Below are 22,179 nucleotides of genomic sequence, written 5' to 3' on the forward strand. Positions count from 1 at the left end.
TATATAACTCCTTCACATGCTAAAGGAAACTTATATATTTCCAAAATAACAGAAATATGAACATAATGGTAATTAATATATATTTTAATCACTTAAATGTTTTCCAGAATAACTTTTGTTATTGTGACTGAGTTCATGAGATGGGGGTGAATCAACACAGCCTATGTGTAATAACTAATGTTGAGTATGTTTAGATTACTAAGTAGATGAATAGATGGCTAGATCCATGTTGGGTAACAAATGGACATAAATGCAGGTAAAATAGTGTAAATAAAACTCAAATATGATTTTATCAGTAACATTTCTATAGTATAATCAAGTTAGTAGTCATAGCCAAATATTTTCAAGTTTAAATAAGTCACCATGAGTCTTAAGTGATTATAGGAATAGTTTTAACCACTATTATATGTAAACATTTAAAAATCATTAGAGATTTGAAAAATCATCACAAAAATTGAAATATATCAAAGTTGAAAGAGATTGAATTACTCTTGTGATTATTTCTTTGTTTTAGAGCCTCTTTTTCTTCCACATATAGAAGGGGCAAAATTTTGTAAAAAGTTAGCATACATTAGAAACACTGCCATAATTGAAAATAAATGATGTTTCTATCTCCTTCCCTCCATCATCTATCATTTTATTCTTCATCAATATTTATTCCATCTAGTCATTTGTCACTTTAAATCTTATGTCTCAGGTGTATTAAAGTGTTATAAGCTTTTTGTATAAAAAAATTTTTACTTAGTAAAATACAAAATTTGGTAAGTTTTAGTAGACCTTTGCAAAATATTCAAATGCTGTTATTTTAAAAATCAGTTGTTGAGATTATGAAATAGCAAGTCCTTTTGGAACCTGCATCAAGAATAGTAACTTTTAGTTAGAATATAATTTATGTATTTAAAGTTATGATTTACATACTACTAAACACTTTAATAGTTCAGCTTTCACTACCATTAATTTGCTTTGAAAAGCTTTTGCCAGCATTTTTAGAAATATTAGACCATTTTAAGTATTTATAATTTTGTTTTCATTAGAATAAGAGAAGTTGTGTGTTTCTGAAATAATGGACATTTACTAGTTAGTTACTTCGTTCAGTTTCCCTTCTGTATTTAATTTTTCTAAAAGTTTCTTTCATATTTATATGCTATACTACATAATTAAACTATAGATTTATGGCCAGTAAGCTTCGGTGTAAACCTAACTGGTGACTCTGTTACTTAGAATAATAATTGAATAAAATTTCCCAGGAAAATATTTTGCTTTCTAAGTGGGTAAAGGCAGGCTATAAATGCTGCCAATATTCATTTTATGTCTCTGCCTTCTCACATGATAACCTTTATCAATATAAGGTTACTACCACTTGTCTTTTAAAATTATATGATGCTCCAAAATGATGTTCTGAATTAAAAATGCATAATAGCAATGAATTTTCTTAAAAACTCTGCAAGCAAGATCATTGAGGTTTATAGGGTAAAATTAATAGTTTCTCACTATATCTTCAGATTGATGAAGACAACTTTTCTATATTATGGAAACAGAGGGGGCACTGGAGAGTAAAAGAACAGTTCAGTGGCACATTTTACAGGACTCTTCCCACTGCATCATTTGGGTGAACCAATAAACAATCCAAAGATCAAGAAACCCAAATAGCCTGTTAATGCTCCTAAACTCTATAAGGGGATATAAAACCTTGACCACGGAGGTAGATGTGTTTTATTGACAATAGCAAGTTTTATTTAAAATATGATAAGAGGTTATATAGTTTTATTTGAAGTTTTTCTTAATTCTCTTTCTAATTGTTACATTATAAATGCAGAAGAAAAAAAGTAGGCTCATGTTGTAGCTGACTTTGTAAATTTAATCATTATTCAAAATGTTATTACTCAATATCTGCCCTTCATGTTAGAACTAGATTTCTACTTATATTTATTCACTTTTGTTATTTAGTGTGACATAAGCTGATGTTTATTATTTAATAATATATAACATGAATTAAAAATAGAAAGATTGGAACTTTAAAAATTGATACAGTATAGTCTTTTGTTAAATATATATGTAAATTTGGAAGATATAGACATATGTACATATGTAAAATAAATTGATCAGTGGGTGATTTAGAAAGAATGTTGGCTACTCTAAATCCAACTGAGGCATACCCACACCATAAGTATTTATAAATGTAAGATAAACAAAATTTAAGTAGTTTGTTTTCTTTAGTTCATAGTCATTGCAGTGTTGGGAACAGCTGTGTGTATTTATTTGTGAAGAAATCAGAGCACTAAATCAAATGATTAGCACAAGAGAGCAAGCACATCCATTTCCAAGAAGTTAACTCTAGGAAAATTGTAATTCAGGGTCAGATAAAACAGCATTTCTGTTAGGTGAGTTTTGTTCTCTCTTCCTTCATCCCTTCATTCTCTTCCTGAAATTCCTAGCTACTTGGGAAGGTCAGCATGTTTCCAGAAATCCAGATTCCTTTGACACTGTGACCAAGACAATGAAGTCATAGTTCTGTCTTCATAGATTTGGTTTAAGAGGATTGCATATAGAATTTCATTTGTTAAAAAAGAATATATTCAATATATGATACTGTTTTTTGTATTTTCCATTTGTTACAGAAATAAGAAATGGAAACCTAAAAGCCATTCTAGGACTGTTTTTTAGTTTGTCTCGCTACAAACAGCAACAACACCATCAACAACAGTACTACCAGTCCTTGGTGGAACTTCAGCAGAGAGTCACTCACACTTCGCCTCAGTTGGAAGCCAATCAGGCCAAAACCCAACAAGATATGCAGTCCAGGTAAGGAAGGGTAGCAGAGAATGCAGGGAAAATTAGCTTGTCTAGATAAACTTGAGTTTTCTAAGTTATTTTTTGTCAACTTCAAAAATTTACTGATGTAGGTTTTTAGAGTGATGGAAATATTTGACTAATATTATAAAAGTTAAAACCACTCTTTTCTTTTTTTTTGGTTGGAAAAGCAATATCTATTATCCTTTAGGAGAAACATTTTTGTTTGTTTTCTTATAATAATTGTTGCTCTGTATCAAACTGTGTGAAATGTCTTTGGTGTAAGTAATGTCGCATGACTACTTCCTTCTATAAATCACTTTATTATTTAGAATGTGCTCTGAGTCCTGGTCTCCCGTTGCGTAGTTATCTTTTGTTGATGCTTCTGACTGATTAAATCTGTCATAAATGTCAGATCTGTTCAACATATGAATTTGACCATGTGGAAATCTACTGTTTTTAATTTAAGATTGTGTGTGTGTGTGTGTGTGTGTGTGTGTGTGTGTGTGGTGTGTTTGACAGAGAGAGAGAGACAGACAGACAGACAATGGGTATTTATATAAACAAACATGTATGTCTGTCTGATTTGAGTCTCTTGGCACATGTAAACACAGCCTAGGGTGGGGTGCTCAGAAATCTTTGCAACTTACTAACCTTACTTTTTTCCCCTCAATTTGGAATTTTGGAATTTTATCAATCGGTATTCAATCAGGAAAAAAAAACAATAAGAGTTAAATAGATTTATTTTTTAGAATTAGGGTTCATGGTTGTCAGGACTGGATAAATAAGTTTGAAATCTGACAGACAACCCAACTGGAAGGGCTAGTTACATTTTTCTTGTCATGCACTGAAACTGCTCAACACAAGGCAAAATTTCTTCTCTCAAGGAAGCTTCAGTTCAACTTCTAGAACCTTTCACCAAATTGACTCCAGAGCATTCCAGTTATGTAAGATAATCTTCTTTACTTAAGGTCAACTGATTAGGAACTTTAATCACATCCCCAAAATATCTTCAAAGCAACACCCTTTATTGTCTGATGGAATATCCCAACAGACTTTATTGTCTGATGGAAAAAATGGAACTGTAGCCTAACCTAATGGACACATCAAAAAAAAAATGACCATAAAATGAAATGTAAGTTAACCAACTTTATGCAAATCAGAGCATTTGTTTATGAGCAATGGCTAGGACATTGTTAAAATTAACACTATTGAATAAATATGAATGAATATTAAGGACGGAGGATGTAAAGATGCTTTTCAGGAGGGGGGATAGTAAAGGATAGGAAAGGCAGCAGAATACAACAGACACTAGTATGACAATTTATAAATCAATGGAAGTATAACTGATGTGATTCTGCAATCTGTATACGGGGTAAAAATGGGAGTTCATAACCCACTTGACTCAAAGTGTGAAATATGATATATCAAGAACTATGTAATGTTTTGAACAACCAACAATTAAAAAAAAGAAAAAAAATATAGTGGAAACGTGTAAACATTTAAGTTTTTTCATCTTAGAATCCAAGCATAAAACCTAGTAATACTCCATTTACCCTGAATTTGTTGTTGGTAATAAATTTCGACCCAAAAACTAAAATGTACAGACCACCTTACACTTATTGCAATTCTTCAACCATTGAGAAATCACCTTCCCTTTTAACCTGTCACTCAGCTTTCATTAGAATTTGTTTGCTACTTTATATCAAGTACTATTTCTTTCTCTATATTCATATGTAAGTTTTATTCTCTTTGGGAAATTTTTATTAATTGGTAAGTTTTAAATCTATGAAAAATGATCATATTCTTAGCAAAAACATAGTATGTACTATAAAGTCCCTGGAGTGTTGGGAGATGGTTATCATTGTTCAGGAATTCAGATAGCCTTCCAGTCTTGTCTTGACTTTCTGTGATGTCAAGAAAAATTGTACCAGAGTCAAATTTTAAAAACTTGTTAATGTAAGTTCCTTGAACCTCAATAATCAGGAAGATAAAACAGGAAACACCATTTCATATTTACTAGGTGTATGTGTGTTTTTGGTATAAAGATACCTAAATTTTGAAAAGTTCTCGAAATAATATTTCGTAGAATTTGGTTTAAGCAATTCAAATGGATAAGAGGCAAGAAAAGTAACTGAAGAAATAACTTAAGTAATTTTCTACAAATCATATTGATGCTGGAAGTGCTATGGAATATCATTGGGAGGTACTTTACCTCACTGTTTCTTTATCTGTCATGAAGAATTTTTTGTCTGAATTTTCTTGTTCAAAATTTCCTGGTAATTATGACCATTCGGAGGAAAGGTTTCCTTTCCTATCTCTCTGGCTATTATGAAATTGTAAGATATTTTAAAATATTATAGTTAGAGATTTTACACTATTTTAGGGAAAGATATTTTGTTTTTAATGCAAGATTTTATGAAAAGTATTCTTTTCATCAATATACTTTAAGGTGGAACTAAACATTTGGATAATTTTTCTTCGAATAAATAGGATTAAGCTGCTTTTTAACTGATATTTAAAAGGTTTGTGTGGTGCTCACTTTACTGAATGCAGTACTCATGACCCTGATATAAAGGAATTCAAAGTCAGTTTTTATACAATTTATTATACATTTTGAAGAATGTTATATTTCAGGTATTAATATATAGTCTCATTCATATATATTTGGTGTATACTGAATTAGTCCAAGAATTATAATTTATGTAGAATTATCTGTAACAATATAATTAAGGAATTTTTCAAAAGTTCATAGTGCTAACATGCATGGGAAAGAAATGTAGTATTTTTGTGTTAAAACCAAGAGAATTAATGCAGAAAAATATCTCAGTGACACATTTATCTTCATTTTCTGGAGGCATGAGTCATAAATCATGATTTATGATGCCTTTGTATTGATTTCTCTGAAGTAAATAGTTTAGATGAAAGCTTGTTGTATTTTTTTGGAAAATGTTCTCATTTTTTCTGTAGACTAATAAAAATTTCTTAGGGCACTTTGTTTCATTTCAGTGAGAGCACTTTGGTTTTGTTCTCTTTATTTAAAATAAATTGTATATATCTCCATAATATTTATGTTACACAATAAGAATTTTTAATTTAGTTTTGCTATTTTGAAAATAACTCCAGTTGTTTTCAAACAATTTAAACATCTTTCATATAAACATTTCAATCTGAAGGTTAAGAAGTGAAATTTACAAAAGAAAACAATATCCAACATGAAATAGGAGGAATAGAATGTGGACAGCAGACTGTCTTCCTCTCGCCTGTCAGCTCCCTTTCACTGAGTGTGTACACAGCACTGTGGGCGTGTGGGTGTATCTGCAGACCTGTGATCATGATTGCATATGTGTGGCCTGTTCAAATCACATCTAAAGCTCTAACTATCCAGTGCTCCTGTGGAATCAGACTCTGAGAACTGGATCCTAATTCTACCAATTCCAAATTATATAATCGTTCAACTTCTTTGTGCTTAAGTTTCTCACTTGTTAGAAAAGAATTTACAATGACACTGATGTCATAAGGTTGTTTAGAGGTTACATGTACACATTAAACACTTTGAACTTGCCTGGCACATGTTATTCCCTGGTACAAATCCTGAAAATAGTTTCTCAGGGTGCAGTCCTATTCCCATCTTAGGAAGCCTGCTCTACCCAGTTCCTCTGCCTAGAGCACAATTCCCCAGTATGCCCATGGCTAACCCTCTTACCTCCTTTAAGTTAATTGCTCACATGTTAACTTCTCAACCACACTTACTTTAAGCTTACTTTTAATGCTACAGTCTGCTCATCCCCACTCCACGTTGGATGTTGCTATACTTTCTCTTTTTCTGTAGTTCTAATTACTCTCTACTTAAGATTTACTTAATATTTATATTCCTTGTTCACTACCCCACTGCCCCCCTTCTAGAATGGAAGCCCTGTAAGGACACCAGGAGTTTTCTTTTTTGGCTACTGCTATAGTCCCAAGGTTAGCACAGACTCTGACACTTAATAGGTTCTTGATAATTAAATCTCAAATGAATTATTGTAAGATCTATGAATCTGTGTTATTGCTGCTTCCAATGTAAAGCAGGAAAGCTTTATGAGATTTATAGTTATACAGTCACAGAAAGACAAATACCATATAGTCTCACTTATTTGTGAAAGCTAAAAACAGAGAATAGAATAGTTGTTACTAGGGACAGAGAAAGTTGTGGGGGGAGATGGAGATGAAGAGAGGTTGGTTAATCAGAACAGGAGTGGAGCTTGATAAGAGGTGTAACTTCTAACGTTTTATAACACCTATGTAACATTTTATATAGGTTAACTATAGTTAACAGCAATTAATTAACTATTTCCAAATAGCTAATAGAAAGGATTTTTAATGTTTCCAGCACAAAGAAATGACTAATGCCAATTACTCCAATCTGATCATTACACATTATATACATTTAATGAAAGTCACACTATACCCCCACAAATATGCACAAATATTTTGTGTCAATTGAAAAAAAATATAAAAAATAACCATAAAAATAATTATAAGTAAAATTTGAAGACATTAAAAATTAAACCTATATGTATTTATAAAATTAGTAAAGATCACTGGATGTTTTTGATTTGAGAGTACTCATGATATTGACCACCTGTTAGTTTCAACATAGTTTACAGTGGGACCATCTGAGATTGCCAACACGCACTGAACTCTTTGCTGCTATCCTAATTTATCCCATATCATATCATTCTTAGGTCATTTGTCTATTTAATGTAAACATTAGGTTCCCTTTGTTTCTGATTGTTATGTGTGGTAGTCACTCTGAGGTGTGGCTGCCTCCAATATTGAATGTGACTTCTGTTTGGTGTAGGGTACCAAGATGGTTAGCATTTTGGGTATGGTGAAAAATAAATAAGCAATGTGAGTGAAGTGCTTGGCAGCATAATGTCACTGCCAACTTAAAGCCACTTAATGTTTATAATTTCTTTTTTTGTCATGCTTTGTTTAGATGCACTGATTAAGAAAACTGATACATCTTTAAAAATTACAGATCTAAGTCAATTTTTATTACAGACTAGTAAAAACATACTGATACTATAACTAATTTGACATAAAAGTATCATCTCTGAAGATGTTCAGTTTGTTAGTAAATAATATTATTATGAAGAATTGCCTTTATCTTGGCAATATAATTTAAAGTTACAAAAGGAAAAATACTTTTTAAAGCCACATGATTTGAATTATGTGGTTTGAATTAATGATAAATGAGGAAAAGTGGATATCTTGAACACTGATCAGCTTTATCATTTGACTTAATTATCTACTTGCATTAAAATATCTAATTAAATACAGAATGTATATTTAAATAAAACTGGGTCTCAGATTCTAAATTTGCTAAATTCTTCTGAGGAACATATTTGGTTATATTTGGAGTGGTCAAGATTTATTAAATAAGTAAGTTCTCAAAAATTTCAGTCTATTTAATAATTAGATTTAATTTAAATTTGGTGTTCTTTGAACAAACTTCAAATGGATGAAATTTAAACACCTTAGTATAATACAAAATATTAACCATCTTATTTTTATTTATTTAATATTAAAAATCCAGCTCATTCTATAGTTCTAGCTTTTCTTTTTATTTTTTTGAAAAAGGGTAGGTTAAAATTTCACTCTTCAGGAAGGTAAATATGAGAAATGCTTTAATGAAGTCCAAAAAAATTTTCTATAAGTGTTGGAATCATGGTTATTTTCTATTATCATTAATTAGGAGATGGAAGAAATCCTCTTTGTTGTTCTATAATACATTGTAAAAAGAATCCTATAATTTTCAAACTCAGAAGAATTATTTCCATCAAGAAATATGTCTTGGGCATTTCTACTGATAATACTTTTTCATCTATTCCATTTTGACAAAAGAGGAAAGGAAAAAAGTTAAATTTCAGTAAAACTATATACAATACCTGGCACATGAAACCAGCAGACAGTACCTGGTAAATGAATGTATGATTCTGATAAGAATATCTAGGAATACACACCATAGTGAAAATAGTTATAAGATGAAAATTTATTTTTCTTAGGTACTAATTAGTTAAATATAAAATATTATGATGCTAGCACATAGAAAACATTTATTTGCCAAACAGCATTTATTTGCCAAAACCTAAAAAAAAAAGAGTGTGTGTGTGTGTGTGTGTGTGTGTGTGTGATTTTTCTTAAAATGCAGGCCCTTTAGCTTAATTTTGGTTGAGATTATTAAATTACTTTTCATCCTGTTATCAAAGAGTTGGCCACTTTTATCAGTTTACAAGGGGTAGTATTAAATCACATGAAGAAATGTTTTAGTTTATGCTTTATAGAATTAAAACATAAAGGAAACAGTAGAATGTGAAAATGGAAGTAAGAAATCACTTAGATGACAGAAGTGACAAAAGCAGGGATCACAGTGAGTCTTTCTAAATGAAAAATAGTTATTTTAGGAGTTTCAGAAATTATAGGGGCTAGTGCCGCAGTCTCTGGCTGGGCACAAATCACGAGTCTCCACACAGCTTGTATATTCAAACAGCAATTCTTTATTCCCGAACTCACACCGGCCGTCTACAAACACGCTCTGGGGGAATCCACGTTCTCTGCCCAAATCCACTCTCTCAAATCCACTACTCTGCCCTAATCCACTACTCTGCCCAAATCCACCCACATGGGCTTCTGTCTCCCAAAATATACTGTCTGACCCTAAGCACTCAAGAGGAACTCAGCAGCAGGATACACCCTATTCTAAAGGGGGAACACCCTAATCTCCTATTATGCTAAACTGCCCTATTCTAAAGGGGGAACACCCTAATCTCCTATTATGCTAAACTGCCCTATTCTAAAGGGGGAACACCCTAAACACGGATCCTGCCCTGGTCCTTGAGCAAGGTCACCTTTCAGAAGTCCTTCCACTAGACAGCATGGGAGTAAGCTGGCAAGGAATTTGTCATACCTACTTGGCTGATGGCTCCCAGCAGGCTAGGGTTGTGGCTCAGTGGTGGAGCACTTGCCTAGCATTTGTGAGGCATTGGGTTTGATTCTTAGCACCGCATATAAATAAATGAATGAAATAAAGGCCCATCAACATCTAAAACAAATTATGATGTCTACAGAAGGTCGTCTGTCTTTCTACTTTTCATTTTTTAAGAGCAAATAAAAAGTGTGTTCACTTTCTGTGTGAGATGAACTTCCTCCTGTAGGACTCATAACTTTAATTGCAAAATCCCTGGTTACATGTTCTCTGAGTGACCGTTCCCTTCCCAGCCCCTTCCTAAGGTTCTCGTGACCCCTGCCACACACATTGCTCTTGGAGCCTTCTTCCCATTGAGGACATTTGCCTTCCAGGGGTTCTTTTCCAGGAAACATCATTTCCTTCTGGGAGATTCACTCTAAAACTGGGACGGTTACAGCTTTTCAGCCTGGGGTTATAAATCTTGAAAAGTATATAAGGAAGTTTAATTTAAGATGACAGGAAGGCTCTGGTAATTTAAGCCTTCATGAACCTGGTTTCAATTAGTTGCTTGACTCAGTTCTGTGTTGTGGCCTATAGTGTGTTCTTTTAAAAGTCAGTGAATCAATTAAACTTTAAACAAAACAGAAAAAGGAAAAGGGACATTTATGAATCTTAACACAACAAAAGCAGGATTTTTTTTTCAGTCATAGATAGAATTGAAAAGAAAGAGTTTCTTCTTTGATGGAATTTGAAAATCAAGAGTGGGGTGTTTAATCAAAAATGTGTGTGATGGGAGGGGAGGGAAAGGGATGGGGGATAGGAAAAATAGTAGAATGTAACAGATATCATTAATGTATATATATAACTACATGACCATATGATTCTGCAACATGTACACTCAGAAAAATGAGAAATTTTATCCCATCTACATATGATATATCAAAGTGCATAAATGCATTCTACTGTCATATATAACTAATTAAAACAAATAAATTTTTTTTTAAAAATGTGACCATGATCCTGAGCATACAACAAACACATACATACTTTGGTTCAGTTCTATGCTTTTATTTCATTATCTAGACAGCTTGAGAACCCTGAATAATTAGTTTTTGTAGAAAAAGACACATTTGTATAGTTTTTGTCATAAAGAGTCTGGCAAACTGTATTTAAATCCTACCTGTCTATTCCCAGTGGAGTGGCACTGGACAGGTGGAGTTAATCTTCTCAAATTCTGGTCTCCTTACCTGAAATACTAGTGTAAGGGTCTGGCGGAACGTCGGAGGAAGAGACCACCAAGAGACTGACTCATGCAATTGCAGAAGGGGGTTTATTGGGGATCCATTCCAACGCGCTGGGGCTCCTGGCCCACTCAAGAAGGGTGAGCAGCCAAGAGCCCCAAGCAGGGGTTGAGCAGAGCTTAAGTACACTTCTTGGGGAGGGCAGGGGTGGGGGGCTTTGCATACATCAGAACAAATCAACAAGAGATGCGGGAAAATTGAAAAACAACTCTGAGTCAAGGTTAGCACATTTACTGGTGGGAACAGATTGGACGGGGGTGATTGGTTACTCTTAACTTGGGGGGAATATTTAAACTGAGATCAAAGGCTTTGGGGTAGCCAAGGTATTTAACATATCAATGGTCTCTTACATATCAATGGTCTCTTACTTTACAACCCAAGCCTTGCATATCAATGGTCTCTTACTTTACAACCCAAGCCTGTCCTTTACACTTTAACTCTGGCTCTGCGGCTTAGAATCAGCTTAGAAATTTTACCTTTACACTAGAATGGTGATAACTGCCCCATGAGGGTGTTGAAGAGACTGCATGAACAGATTTATGGGTAAAATGCCTACTTAGCATACCACTTAGCATCTAATAAACAAACTAGCTGTTTTTAACTTTCCTTCTCCCACTTAAAGAACATGTCACATATATAACAAAATACATTGACCCACATTAGAAACATTGCTTATCTCATCACTGTTGCCTCTTTTGTCACATTCTGTAATCACACATGTGCATTCCACTTCTAAATTTATTTAATATATTAAAATAATTCACAATAATATCCTCATAATTAAAAATAATAATCTATTAATAATGCTTACTCCTTTCCAAGTCATCTAACTATACACAGGTAACCCCTTTAATTATTTTAGGTATTACTTTTTCATATATTTTATTGTGTTTTAAGTATTATCTTTAGTAGTTACTCTCACATAAGTGAATATAATACTTCTAGAATAGTTCTTATTTATCTGTTTTGGTCATTATATTTTGATTCACAATTCTCCATCTATCACTCTTCATTTGTTTATTTAAAAATATTCTTTAAACCCTTAGGATGCTGCAAATAATCTGATGGGCACTGGAAATATGGTAGAGGATGAAATAGATTTTAAAAATTTTTGTTCTCTTGAAGCTCCCATTCTAGTCATGGGTGACAAACAGTGGAAAATGAAGTATGTAGTAATAATTTTGACACTGATGTTGGAGAAAAAGAAATCAGAAAAGGGGTCATCAGGCCTAAGAGATACATTTTTGCAAATTTAAATAGGATACTGAGGAGGACCTCACTGAGATGATGATACCAATCCCAGATAACAAGAGTACTAGGTGTTTAATAACAGCAAGGGTTTCAGGCTGACAGATGAACTAGCCCTCCAACCCCAAGTTAGGAGCCTGTTTGGTTTACATCAAAAAGAGAAAACATCCAGTTGGAATGGTTCAGAGGAAAGGAAGCCAAAGAGTAGGATATAATTCAAAAAAAGACAAGTAAGACGTTAGTATGGTTCTGTCATCACTGTAAAGACAGGCTTAATCCTGGCAAGCTGGAAAGCTAGTGCTCCATGAGGAGGATACAAACAGAAAAAGGAAAGCATCCCTCTCGCTACTGTAGTGAGAATGGAATGCATTGGGAAAGGAGATAGCATAGTATCATGGAGAAAAGCTTGGACTACCATAGTAGAAATGGAGAGAAGTTCCAAATGTATTTTAATGGCAGTCTCAGTGAAATAAACTGACAGATTTCTAATGGAAAGAGTCAACAGGAAGGAGATGCTAACATTGTTAGTATTGGCTGTTAGAAAATGGGACTTTCATTTATTGACTGAAAAGAATGTAGGAAGAGCAGTTTTGGTAGTGGAATGTAAAATATCCGCTTATTGATGTGTCAACTTAGAAAAGTCTGTGAGTTATATCTGGCTGGAAATATTAAGGAGACCATTGGAACTGCCAGACTGAAGTTTAAGTTTATAGATAAAAATTCTGGAGATATTACCTATAAAATTTATAAAAATCTATGAGACTAGACAATAAACTCAGCATAATCTGAATACAGATGAAGATAACTAATGTGTTGGGTGAGGAGACCACCAATGATTAGAGATTAAGGAAACAGCAAGACCTGGAAGAGGAAATTTTAACAGTTCAGATAGTAAATTGGGAAGAAAACCAGGAAAACTTTGTGTCATGGAAAGCAAGTGAAGGAACCATTCCAAGGAGGAGGGAAAGATGGATGGGAATAGTTAATATGTAGCCCCATCATGTTGCAATTGCTGTTCTAAATAGTTTTCACCCACATTCAATCTTTTATAATCCTCATGGCAATCCTGTGTATAACACAGGCACTGATCTTACTTTTCAGAGAAGGAAACTGAAAAATGAAAAGATCAATTAAAGTGTACAGAGTTTGACAGAGACTAATCTCTCAACTGAATCCAGGAAATCTCTCAACAGACCTTGTATTGGTAACCATTATCTGCTGGACCTCAATAGTATCAAATACTGCAAATCAGAAGGATGAGTGCTAAGACCTGACCCAGGGATTTTGCACTGGAGATGTAAAAAAAATTTCATTTGTTCTTTTTAGTTATACATGACAGTAGAATCTATTTTGACATATTTATACAAACATGAAATGTATCTTATTCTAATTAGAATCCCAGTCTTGTGGATGTACAAGATGTTGAGATTCACTGTTGAATATTCATATATGTACATAGGAAAGTTATGTCAGCTACATTCAGTAGAATAGTCCCTTTGGTAACTAGATTGGCATCTGTTCAATAGAGAACTAGAGAGAGGAATTATAGAAAGATATATACGATTTTTGAATTATAGATATATGTAATTTTTATCAATTAAGGTATGTTTATTTGCACATAAACAAGCCTTTCTAGGAATGCTTCTGAGGTAGTAATATTCTATTCTTTTAGTTTTTTTAATTTGTTAGCTTTGTAAATTTGTAAAGCAAAATAATATCTTTATTGCTTTTCAATGAACTATGGAGTAACTTTTGTCATTCTATTTAGTAAAACATGAGATTAACACTTTTGTTCAGTTTCCATGCATGCACTAACAATTTCCAAGCCATTTTTCATTTTCAATATTTATAATATTAACATTCTATTTTGTACATGCAAGAGATTCTTGTACATTCTTGATATAGGTTGATTCTAAACGTTGAAAACCAGTGGAGTGTTTATATAATAAACACGTTTTATAAACATGTTCTGCAGAATCAAGACAAATCTGACTCTTTCCTTTTCAAGGCCTTTCTAAAAGTCTAGAGAATATTTATATTTGTTTGAATTTAAGCATAAAACGACAGATATTTTAAATATGGGGCATGGCTCATTTTATAATGCTCCATGGGCATCATTCCAAGCAAACTAAGGAATCCCTGCATTTCAGCAGCATCTTTTCTGTATTTTTTGTTTTACTTATTCCTGGAATTATTCATTTATTATAGTTAAAACTCTTTCTTATTTGTTCAGATGGTTAGTTTTGTTTTGTTGTTGCCCATTAAAACCCCTGGCCATAGAATGATCACAGACATGGATTGATAGGCATTAATTTAATTTCCCCCTTTTCTGGAATTTCCTAGTCTGGCTTCCCTACTTACTCTTCCATACTGAACCCTCCCACAATGTGTGCATAGCGTAAGGCTTTCTTTACTCTTCATTAAGCCGTTTATTTTGGTTCTCCAAAATCTGCTGAACACTCTTGTTCCTCAATGGCCCTTTTCTTCTGTCCTGTTTTGCTTCATGTTATAAACTCAAACTTTTGTTTTTCCTTTATCAATACATTAGTGCATTAGTGGCACCAAATAAGGTAAAAGAGAGTTACACATAAGTCTAAATCTCAAAAAAAAAAGGAAACATATTTTCCTTAAGATCAAAATCAATGAACTGAACTATTTTCTGGTTATAATATGAAGCATCATAATTATGTGCTATCTTTCCAAAGTAATTACTGAATTGAAATATATTTTAAAGTATTAAACTGGCTCTTGATTTAGAGAATTTAAGTGATTATATATTAGGGATTTAGTGTCTAAATAAAAACAAATAGCCAGGTTTTTATAACTTAGTCTTAAAGCTGCCAATCTTGTTTTTAATGTGAAATGTGTGTGATCATGGAGCTGTGATTCACATACACTGGTTTGTAATTCACCATTTATTTAAAATGTTACCACAGGACATTCTGATTTCCTGTGTATACATTTCATGGGTGTTTTTTCCCTAACGTTAATTTGGTTCTAATTATAAACACTTGATTTTTAGTGTTTTAAAGGCACTCTCTTCTTAAATAAAGTACTAGCAGTAGACTTATTGTACTTGTAATTTTATATCAAATGAAATAATTTTATTAATAGATTATTGCATATTGATCTATTAATTTCTTACAATGGAAAATATAACTGTCTTAAAAACTATACTATTCTTTCCTGTAACTGGATATACAAGGAAATCCAAGTTGTAATCAGGGACAAGTAAGTACAGTAGAATTGGATCTTGGTGCCTGCACATTTCAGCAACTGAAGTCATTTTGATTTTGAGACTTTAACCATTGGTTAAGGTCCTGTCTTCATTGCAAAGCTCACTTTCAACACTAGCTTCTTTGTATTTTCTTCCTTCCTTCTGCTCACTGTCTCCCACTTTCTGATTGACCTCTTAGCCTCATAAGGTAGAGTTTTAAAACCAGTATTATCTCCCTGCTGGTTCTCAAGGCTGGGAGGCAGACTTGACCAAAGCTTACCATGAGAAATGTTTTGAGGCTACAGTCTCCCCTAAATAATTTGTAACTGATTGTTGTGATTATTATATTTACTTTGCCATAAATTACAGACTCAATAAAATAAACTTTCTTGTAAGTCTTCACATACTTTATATATGTGAGTTTATCTAATCATTTTATAAAGGTTATAATTAAAAGTCATTTTCATAAGCATATGTACTTAAAATAGTTAACGTATTTTATGCTGACTACAACATGTTTCAAGTCTTTGGAAATATTAAATAATCCAGTTTTTCACTAATCTGGGTGGTCTTTTCCCAAGTTAGTTTAAATTTGGGAGTTAACAAAATGGCTTTGTCCATTCTTCAGGGTCCAGTTTTTTTTTGTTTGTTTTTTTAAGGTGGTTGTATTAAAATGAACTTTTGTAATGGAACTCTCAACATATTTAGATGTAATTTCATTCCATACTGAAAATTAGAAATGGAAAATGATCTATGGAACAGTATAGTGTTCTGAGCTGTGTTTAAGTAAAAGCATTGTGGAAAATCTAATTTACGATGACATTGTGAAAGAAATATGAGTCTGGTTTCCTGAGTTCTTTATCTTGGAGTCCAACATTCCTAAAAGAGTAGGAGACTTTGATGGTGAAATATCTTACACATGCATCTCCCTCTTTAGTTACTGATTTGAGATCTCTCAAGAGCAGACTATGCAGGTGGCCTTATTAACTGTCTGTAGAAATTTAAGATAAGACAGAGGTTATAATATATTTTCATGCCATATTTCACTAATGGGATAAGTTATCACAGTAACCTGTCTTAGATGCAATTGGGATGATATTTCAGCCACCCAGCTACTAAAAAGAAACACATGTGGAAGAAAGCTGTTTCTGACCCATTCATTTATGGGTAAGTGAATAAATATCTTCAGTGAATTCTCAGCAAAATTCAAGTATAGGGATAAAGAATTTTGTCACATGTTCTGACGTGCATATAGTTGCAAAATATCTTAAATATTTTTTGAAGAAACATGATTTTGAGGATACAAAAGATGTATTTGCAAAAGTGAATGATACTCTTTCTTGAATTCATATCTTACCAGCTATCATTCTGTGGCAGTTTGCAAAGCTCCTACAGAAAGGAAAATCTCCATAGTAAAGGAGGATTCTGGCTTAAGGAAATATTTAAATCTTAATTCTGAATATACAATTTATTTTCATCTCAATCAATCATAGGATCTCCGGTATAAAGAAATATATTTCAGTCTATCTCATTCTTAAATATTTAGTAAATGTGCTTTCCTATTTTCCAAGTTCATTCTCCGGTCTAAAAATTCTTAGCACAAGACTTTCAAAATTATATTTAATTATAATGTATCTTAGGAAGTTTTCTTTCATTTTTTTTTCTAAAGGCATTTCTAGTAAATTTAAGGGAAATTCTAAAATTTTATAGGGATTGAACCCAGGATTGCTACCACTGAGCTATATTCCTAGCCCTCTTTTATTTTGTATTTTGAGACTGGCTATCAACAAGTTTCTGAGAATCTCACTAAATTGCTAAGGGTTTCACTGAGCTGCCCAAGCTTACCTTGCAGTCCTCCTGCCTCAACCTCCTGAATGGCTGGGGAATTCACATATGTGCCACCGCATTTGTCTAACCCCTGTCTCTTTAACACTTCAAAATAGAGAAATAAAATTGGGAGAAAAGGTCCAGAGGCGATGGCTCGTCTCTGCTCCATTATAACCAGGACATCCACTGGGGAAGGAAGGACTGGTTGGAGTGTCACAAAGTTCTTGGAGGCAGAATATATCTGCTTGGAGAATTCACCTCCAAGATGAGTTCTGCACTGCTCAGTAGCTTACCTGGAACAGAGACTGCACATGTCCAGTCCAGCTGAACAGTCTCAGTATGGTATACTTTTTCTATGAGGAATCTATTTGAATTCCACCTAAATTCAAACAGGGGGGTTGGGAAAGGTCAAAGTTCTCACCTTCCAATGGAAGGAGTATCAAATTATTTTTTCTTATGACTATGTTTAAATTATCATGGGGTAGGGCAAGAGTAAAGACTAGAGAAGTAAACAGAGGTCAACTTAGGGAGTCTGAATTCTATACCTAGGAGCTGGGATTTGTTTCCTGAATATAAAGGAAAATTGCTCTGAGCATTTTTAACAGAGGAAAAATGAGGCTTTAACAACTTAGAAAGACTGCCCTAGTGACAGGGTGAATCCCATTTCTTATTTTTTTTGTTGTTGTTGTTGAATAATTAGTGATGTATTTCAATAAGGAAAAATGATAATACAATAATGGAAACATGAGGTGGAAGAGAAAGCAGGAAGAGTTGGGGAGAAATAAATTTCAGCTTCAGCCTCCAGAGGTTTGAGTTGTTAATGGCACTTCTAGATGATGGTGTCTAGCATGTGACTCTGGAGTTCAGGAAAGTGGTCAGGATCAGAGATATAGACCTGAGAACATTTTTTAACCACTTTTAACCAGTTAAGCTTGATACAAAAGGAGTAGAAGAGTATAAAGCTAAGGGGAAGAGGAGAACTCAGTCCAGAACTCTGGGAATCCAAACACCGGTGAGTCAAGTGAGCAGACAAGGAGCACTATTTTGCAGAATAGATTTTGTTTTTCTACCTTATTAAAGGCAAATAATGTGTTTTTTTAAAAGGAATGCCTCATATTCTGAGTCATTTTATCCTTGTCTTTAAAATTATCTGTAAACTTTGGAATATAAATTTTACAAAACTCTATTTGAAATGCATATCTTAATCTAATGACCAACCACGTCATAAAAAAATCCTCATTTTAAGATATTTTTTAATGTGCAATGTTGATAGTTACTGGTTATAGAAATGGCACCCAGTGTGTTGTTCTGGAAGTAATGGTTCTTAAACATCCTATTGGACCAGTTTCTGATGATTCTTTCTAGAACTCTGTCCTAGAAAAGTTTCTATTGCTGACTTCAGAATTCAAGAAGATTGGATAATATCAAGGAAAATTGGGGGTAGAATAGTGCTTCATTGTTTCTCCCTTCAAGAAATCATGTGCCCAAATTAATTTTAAACTTGGACACCAGGAGCCATAGTTAAAAAGCTCAGCTCCTATACTTCTCAGGGCCAAGCTTGTGGGCTTTTGTGTAAGGATATGGTGACATTGAAAGTGGTAGTTAAGAACCATCATTTTTATGGTGGGAAAGACTACTAAATACAGGTAGATGAGGCTACTTTAGAGATTGATAAATATGATATTACATTTATAGGATTTATACAGATATTTATAGGGCCTCCAGGGACTCTATAATGTGCATCTGAATTCCAGTGTATTTTTGTTTTCATTGTTTATTTGTACCAGACATTGTTCTGCTGTACAGTTGACTCCTCACAAAACATTTCTGTAGGTGAAGCTATCACCCTTGTTTACCAGATGAGGAAATAGGCACAGAGATCAGTGAGCTGATATTTTAACGAGGGCAGTTGGCTCCACATTTTGTGCTACTAGCCAATATACTACATCTTACTATTGGTATTTCAGTTTATCAATTCACAGAAAATATACAATGCATCACTTTCTGCATATCTGCATAATGTTGTGTGTTTTCCCTTCCAAACTTGAAGTAAATTCAGTTTGCATTGAGTAACCCATTACATTTTTATGAAGAATATATATGTTCATATACATGATTTTAAACGTTATATTTCTCATAGTGAAACAGTCATCTCTGCTTAAACCTATTTTTTCCCAAATTAAATCATTTAAACACAGTGCTAATATATGGTCAGTAGTCAATAACTTCTTTTTAAATAATTTATTAATTGATTGCATAAATGAATATTAGATTAATGTGAAGCATGAACTAGGTCAAAATTCTCAACATCTGTGTCTTTCACTTTCAAAATCTTAGGAATGTGAAGTTGCTTTCTTATTTATTCATTAGTTTGTCATAATGTTTATTCTGAGTATTTATGTACTTTATAAAAGAACTATTAGAGTAAGATTGTAGAGTCTGCTGCGTAGGTAGATTTGCTCATTCATGAATATCCATCCTCCCAAGACTTTCTCCCCTCCTTGAATGTTGACATAACTTAGAATTGGAGTTTTGATTTTTCCTCTGTTCTGTTCCTACACCACACATAGATGTTCAACCTCCTTTTCTTACATTATTTTCCCATGTCACTGTACAATTCAACTCAAGCCAGAGGCCCAGGAGTCATTGTAGATTTTTTCCCCTCTTTTCCAGTTCCTGTGTCCACTATTTCAACAGAATCATTTGTTTCTATTTCCTGTGCTTCTGCCTTAATTGAGCTCCCATCAAATCTGGCCTGAATTATAACAGTGATTTTCTATTTGGTCTCCCCATTTCCAGTCTAGCCAAGTTTCCCAACCTCCTTCCTTCCTTTATCCCTCCTTTATAAGTCTCAGAGAAGGATGTATCTCATCTGAGAAGGTACCATTTATTCTACAGTTAAAACCTTTTGATAATTCTCCACTGCACTCAGATGAAGGCCATATTCCTTAGCAAGTTGATATGGCGCTCTCTAGGATATTAGGAAGAAACAGCAGGTGTAAAAGTAGTAGTTGTGAATAAGAAAAGACAAAATATTTTAAATGACCAGAGTAATTAACTATCACTTCCTTCAACTGAGAATTTTGATGAATCTTCATAATAATTAAAGGAGAGGAAGTTATGATATGTGAGGTTTAGGTATTTTGATGAATTTAATAATCCCCACATGCATTATATCTGATATATATATATATATATATATATATATATATATATATATATATATATATATGTTTGTGTATGTGTATATTATATATATGTACTTGTGTGTGTATATTATATATATAATATACACACAAAATTACATATATATCAGATATAATGCATGTGGGGATTATTAAATATATATTTAATTTTAATTTTAATCTCTATTGAGATACAATTCACAAAAATAAGACCTACCATTTAAAACATACAATTGATTGGTTTGGGACCAAGTCATGCAATTGTTCAACCATCACCACTCTCTAATTTTAGAGTATTTTAATTATCTCACAAAGAAACCAGGTGCCCATTAGAAATCACTCTCCATTCTTCTGCCTTATATCACTCACCATAAGAAACTGCTAATCTATTTTCATTCTCTATTGATGTTCCCATTCTGGACACTTTATATGAAGGAAACAATATGAAATGATGTATTGAATGAAGTTTTTAAAAAATTCTTTAATCTTTATTTATTTATTTATTTTAATGTGGTGCTGAGGCTCGAACCCAGCACCTTGCATGTGCTAGGCAAGCACTCTACTGTCGAGCCACCACCCCAGCCCCAAATGAAGTTTTTCTTTTTTTTTAATGTTGTCTCTCTGAATGCCAAATAGTATCAACTGAAAGTGAGTTTATTTATTTCAAACTTATAAAGGTGATATTTTGTAGGTAGGATAAAAGAATTATTATAATGCCTTGAGCATCTTTGTAAATCTACAGGACAATGAATAGGCAAAGAATCATGACAATTTAAGTGAGAGTCAATTTCTAAGAAGATAATATGGTATAACAGAACAGCATAAAATTTTGGAATTTAACCAACTTAAATTCAAATTTCAACATTGAAGTTTTATAAGATGTGTTACATGTTTATATAAATCTGCATTTTAAAACATCAGTTTTCATGCTTGTCAGTTGCTGAGCATACAGAGTATCAGCTGTATGGGACCATTGTGAAAAATAAATTCAAAAATGGACATAAATGCCTTTCACTTAATAAGGATACAAAAAGGACTATTTATTATCTTTCCCTTTCTTCTTTTAACATACTTATGATAATTCCAATATTGGATAAATTTCCCTTGCTTAGAAGGTAAAGATATAACATGTCATATTTAATAATTCCCCTTGGAAATAGCAATCAATTACTTATTTATTGAACACAGACTAACCCCATAATATGGACTGAGAGTGTACAAGCGAACAAAACATGATTCCTGCACAGGAAAATACCACAGCCTGTTTAGTAGACCTTTATCCCGATCAATTACCATACAGTCAAGATAGACTGGGAGATATCAAGGAAGTATTTAGAAAGGAAGCTCTAAAGTTTGAAATATACATTTGCTGTAAAAGGAATGGAGGAATAGATTGGTGTCCAGTGTTATGGTTTTTAAAATATTCATGACCATAACATTAAATCTTGGGAGATGGGACAGTAATTGAACGTGTATTTGAAAAATAGGAGTAGTTGGATATACCTGTTTTGTCAGGACAACTAAGGGAGATGATTTCTAGAAGGGACCTGCTGACAGCTAGAGCAACAGTGTGATATAAGATGAGCACTGAAACAGGGCTTGAGGTGCTTACATTATGCTATTTAACTCTGGAAAATACATCTTTTTCCCCTCTGGGGA

At 33.1% G+C, this 22,179-nt stretch overlaps 1 protein-coding gene across 1 annotated transcript in view; it reads left to right on the forward strand.

Moving 5' to 3' along the window:
• LOC143389129 (neuron navigator 3-like) overlaps positions 1-22,179 on the forward strand; it is a 133,303-nt gene that overhangs the window by 31,096 nt on the left and 80,028 nt on the right. The window contains 1 exon segment of the mRNA XM_076842401.2: positions 2,619-2,802. Coding sequence (XP_076698516.2) covers positions 2,619-2,802 — 184 coding nt within the window.

This window comes from Callospermophilus lateralis, unplaced genomic scaffold, assembly GCF_048772815.1.
Source record: "Callospermophilus lateralis isolate mCalLat2 unplaced genomic scaffold, mCalLat2.hap1 Scaffold_43, whole genome shotgun sequence".
NCBI lineage: Eukaryota > Metazoa > Chordata > Mammalia > Rodentia > Sciuridae > Callospermophilus > Callospermophilus lateralis.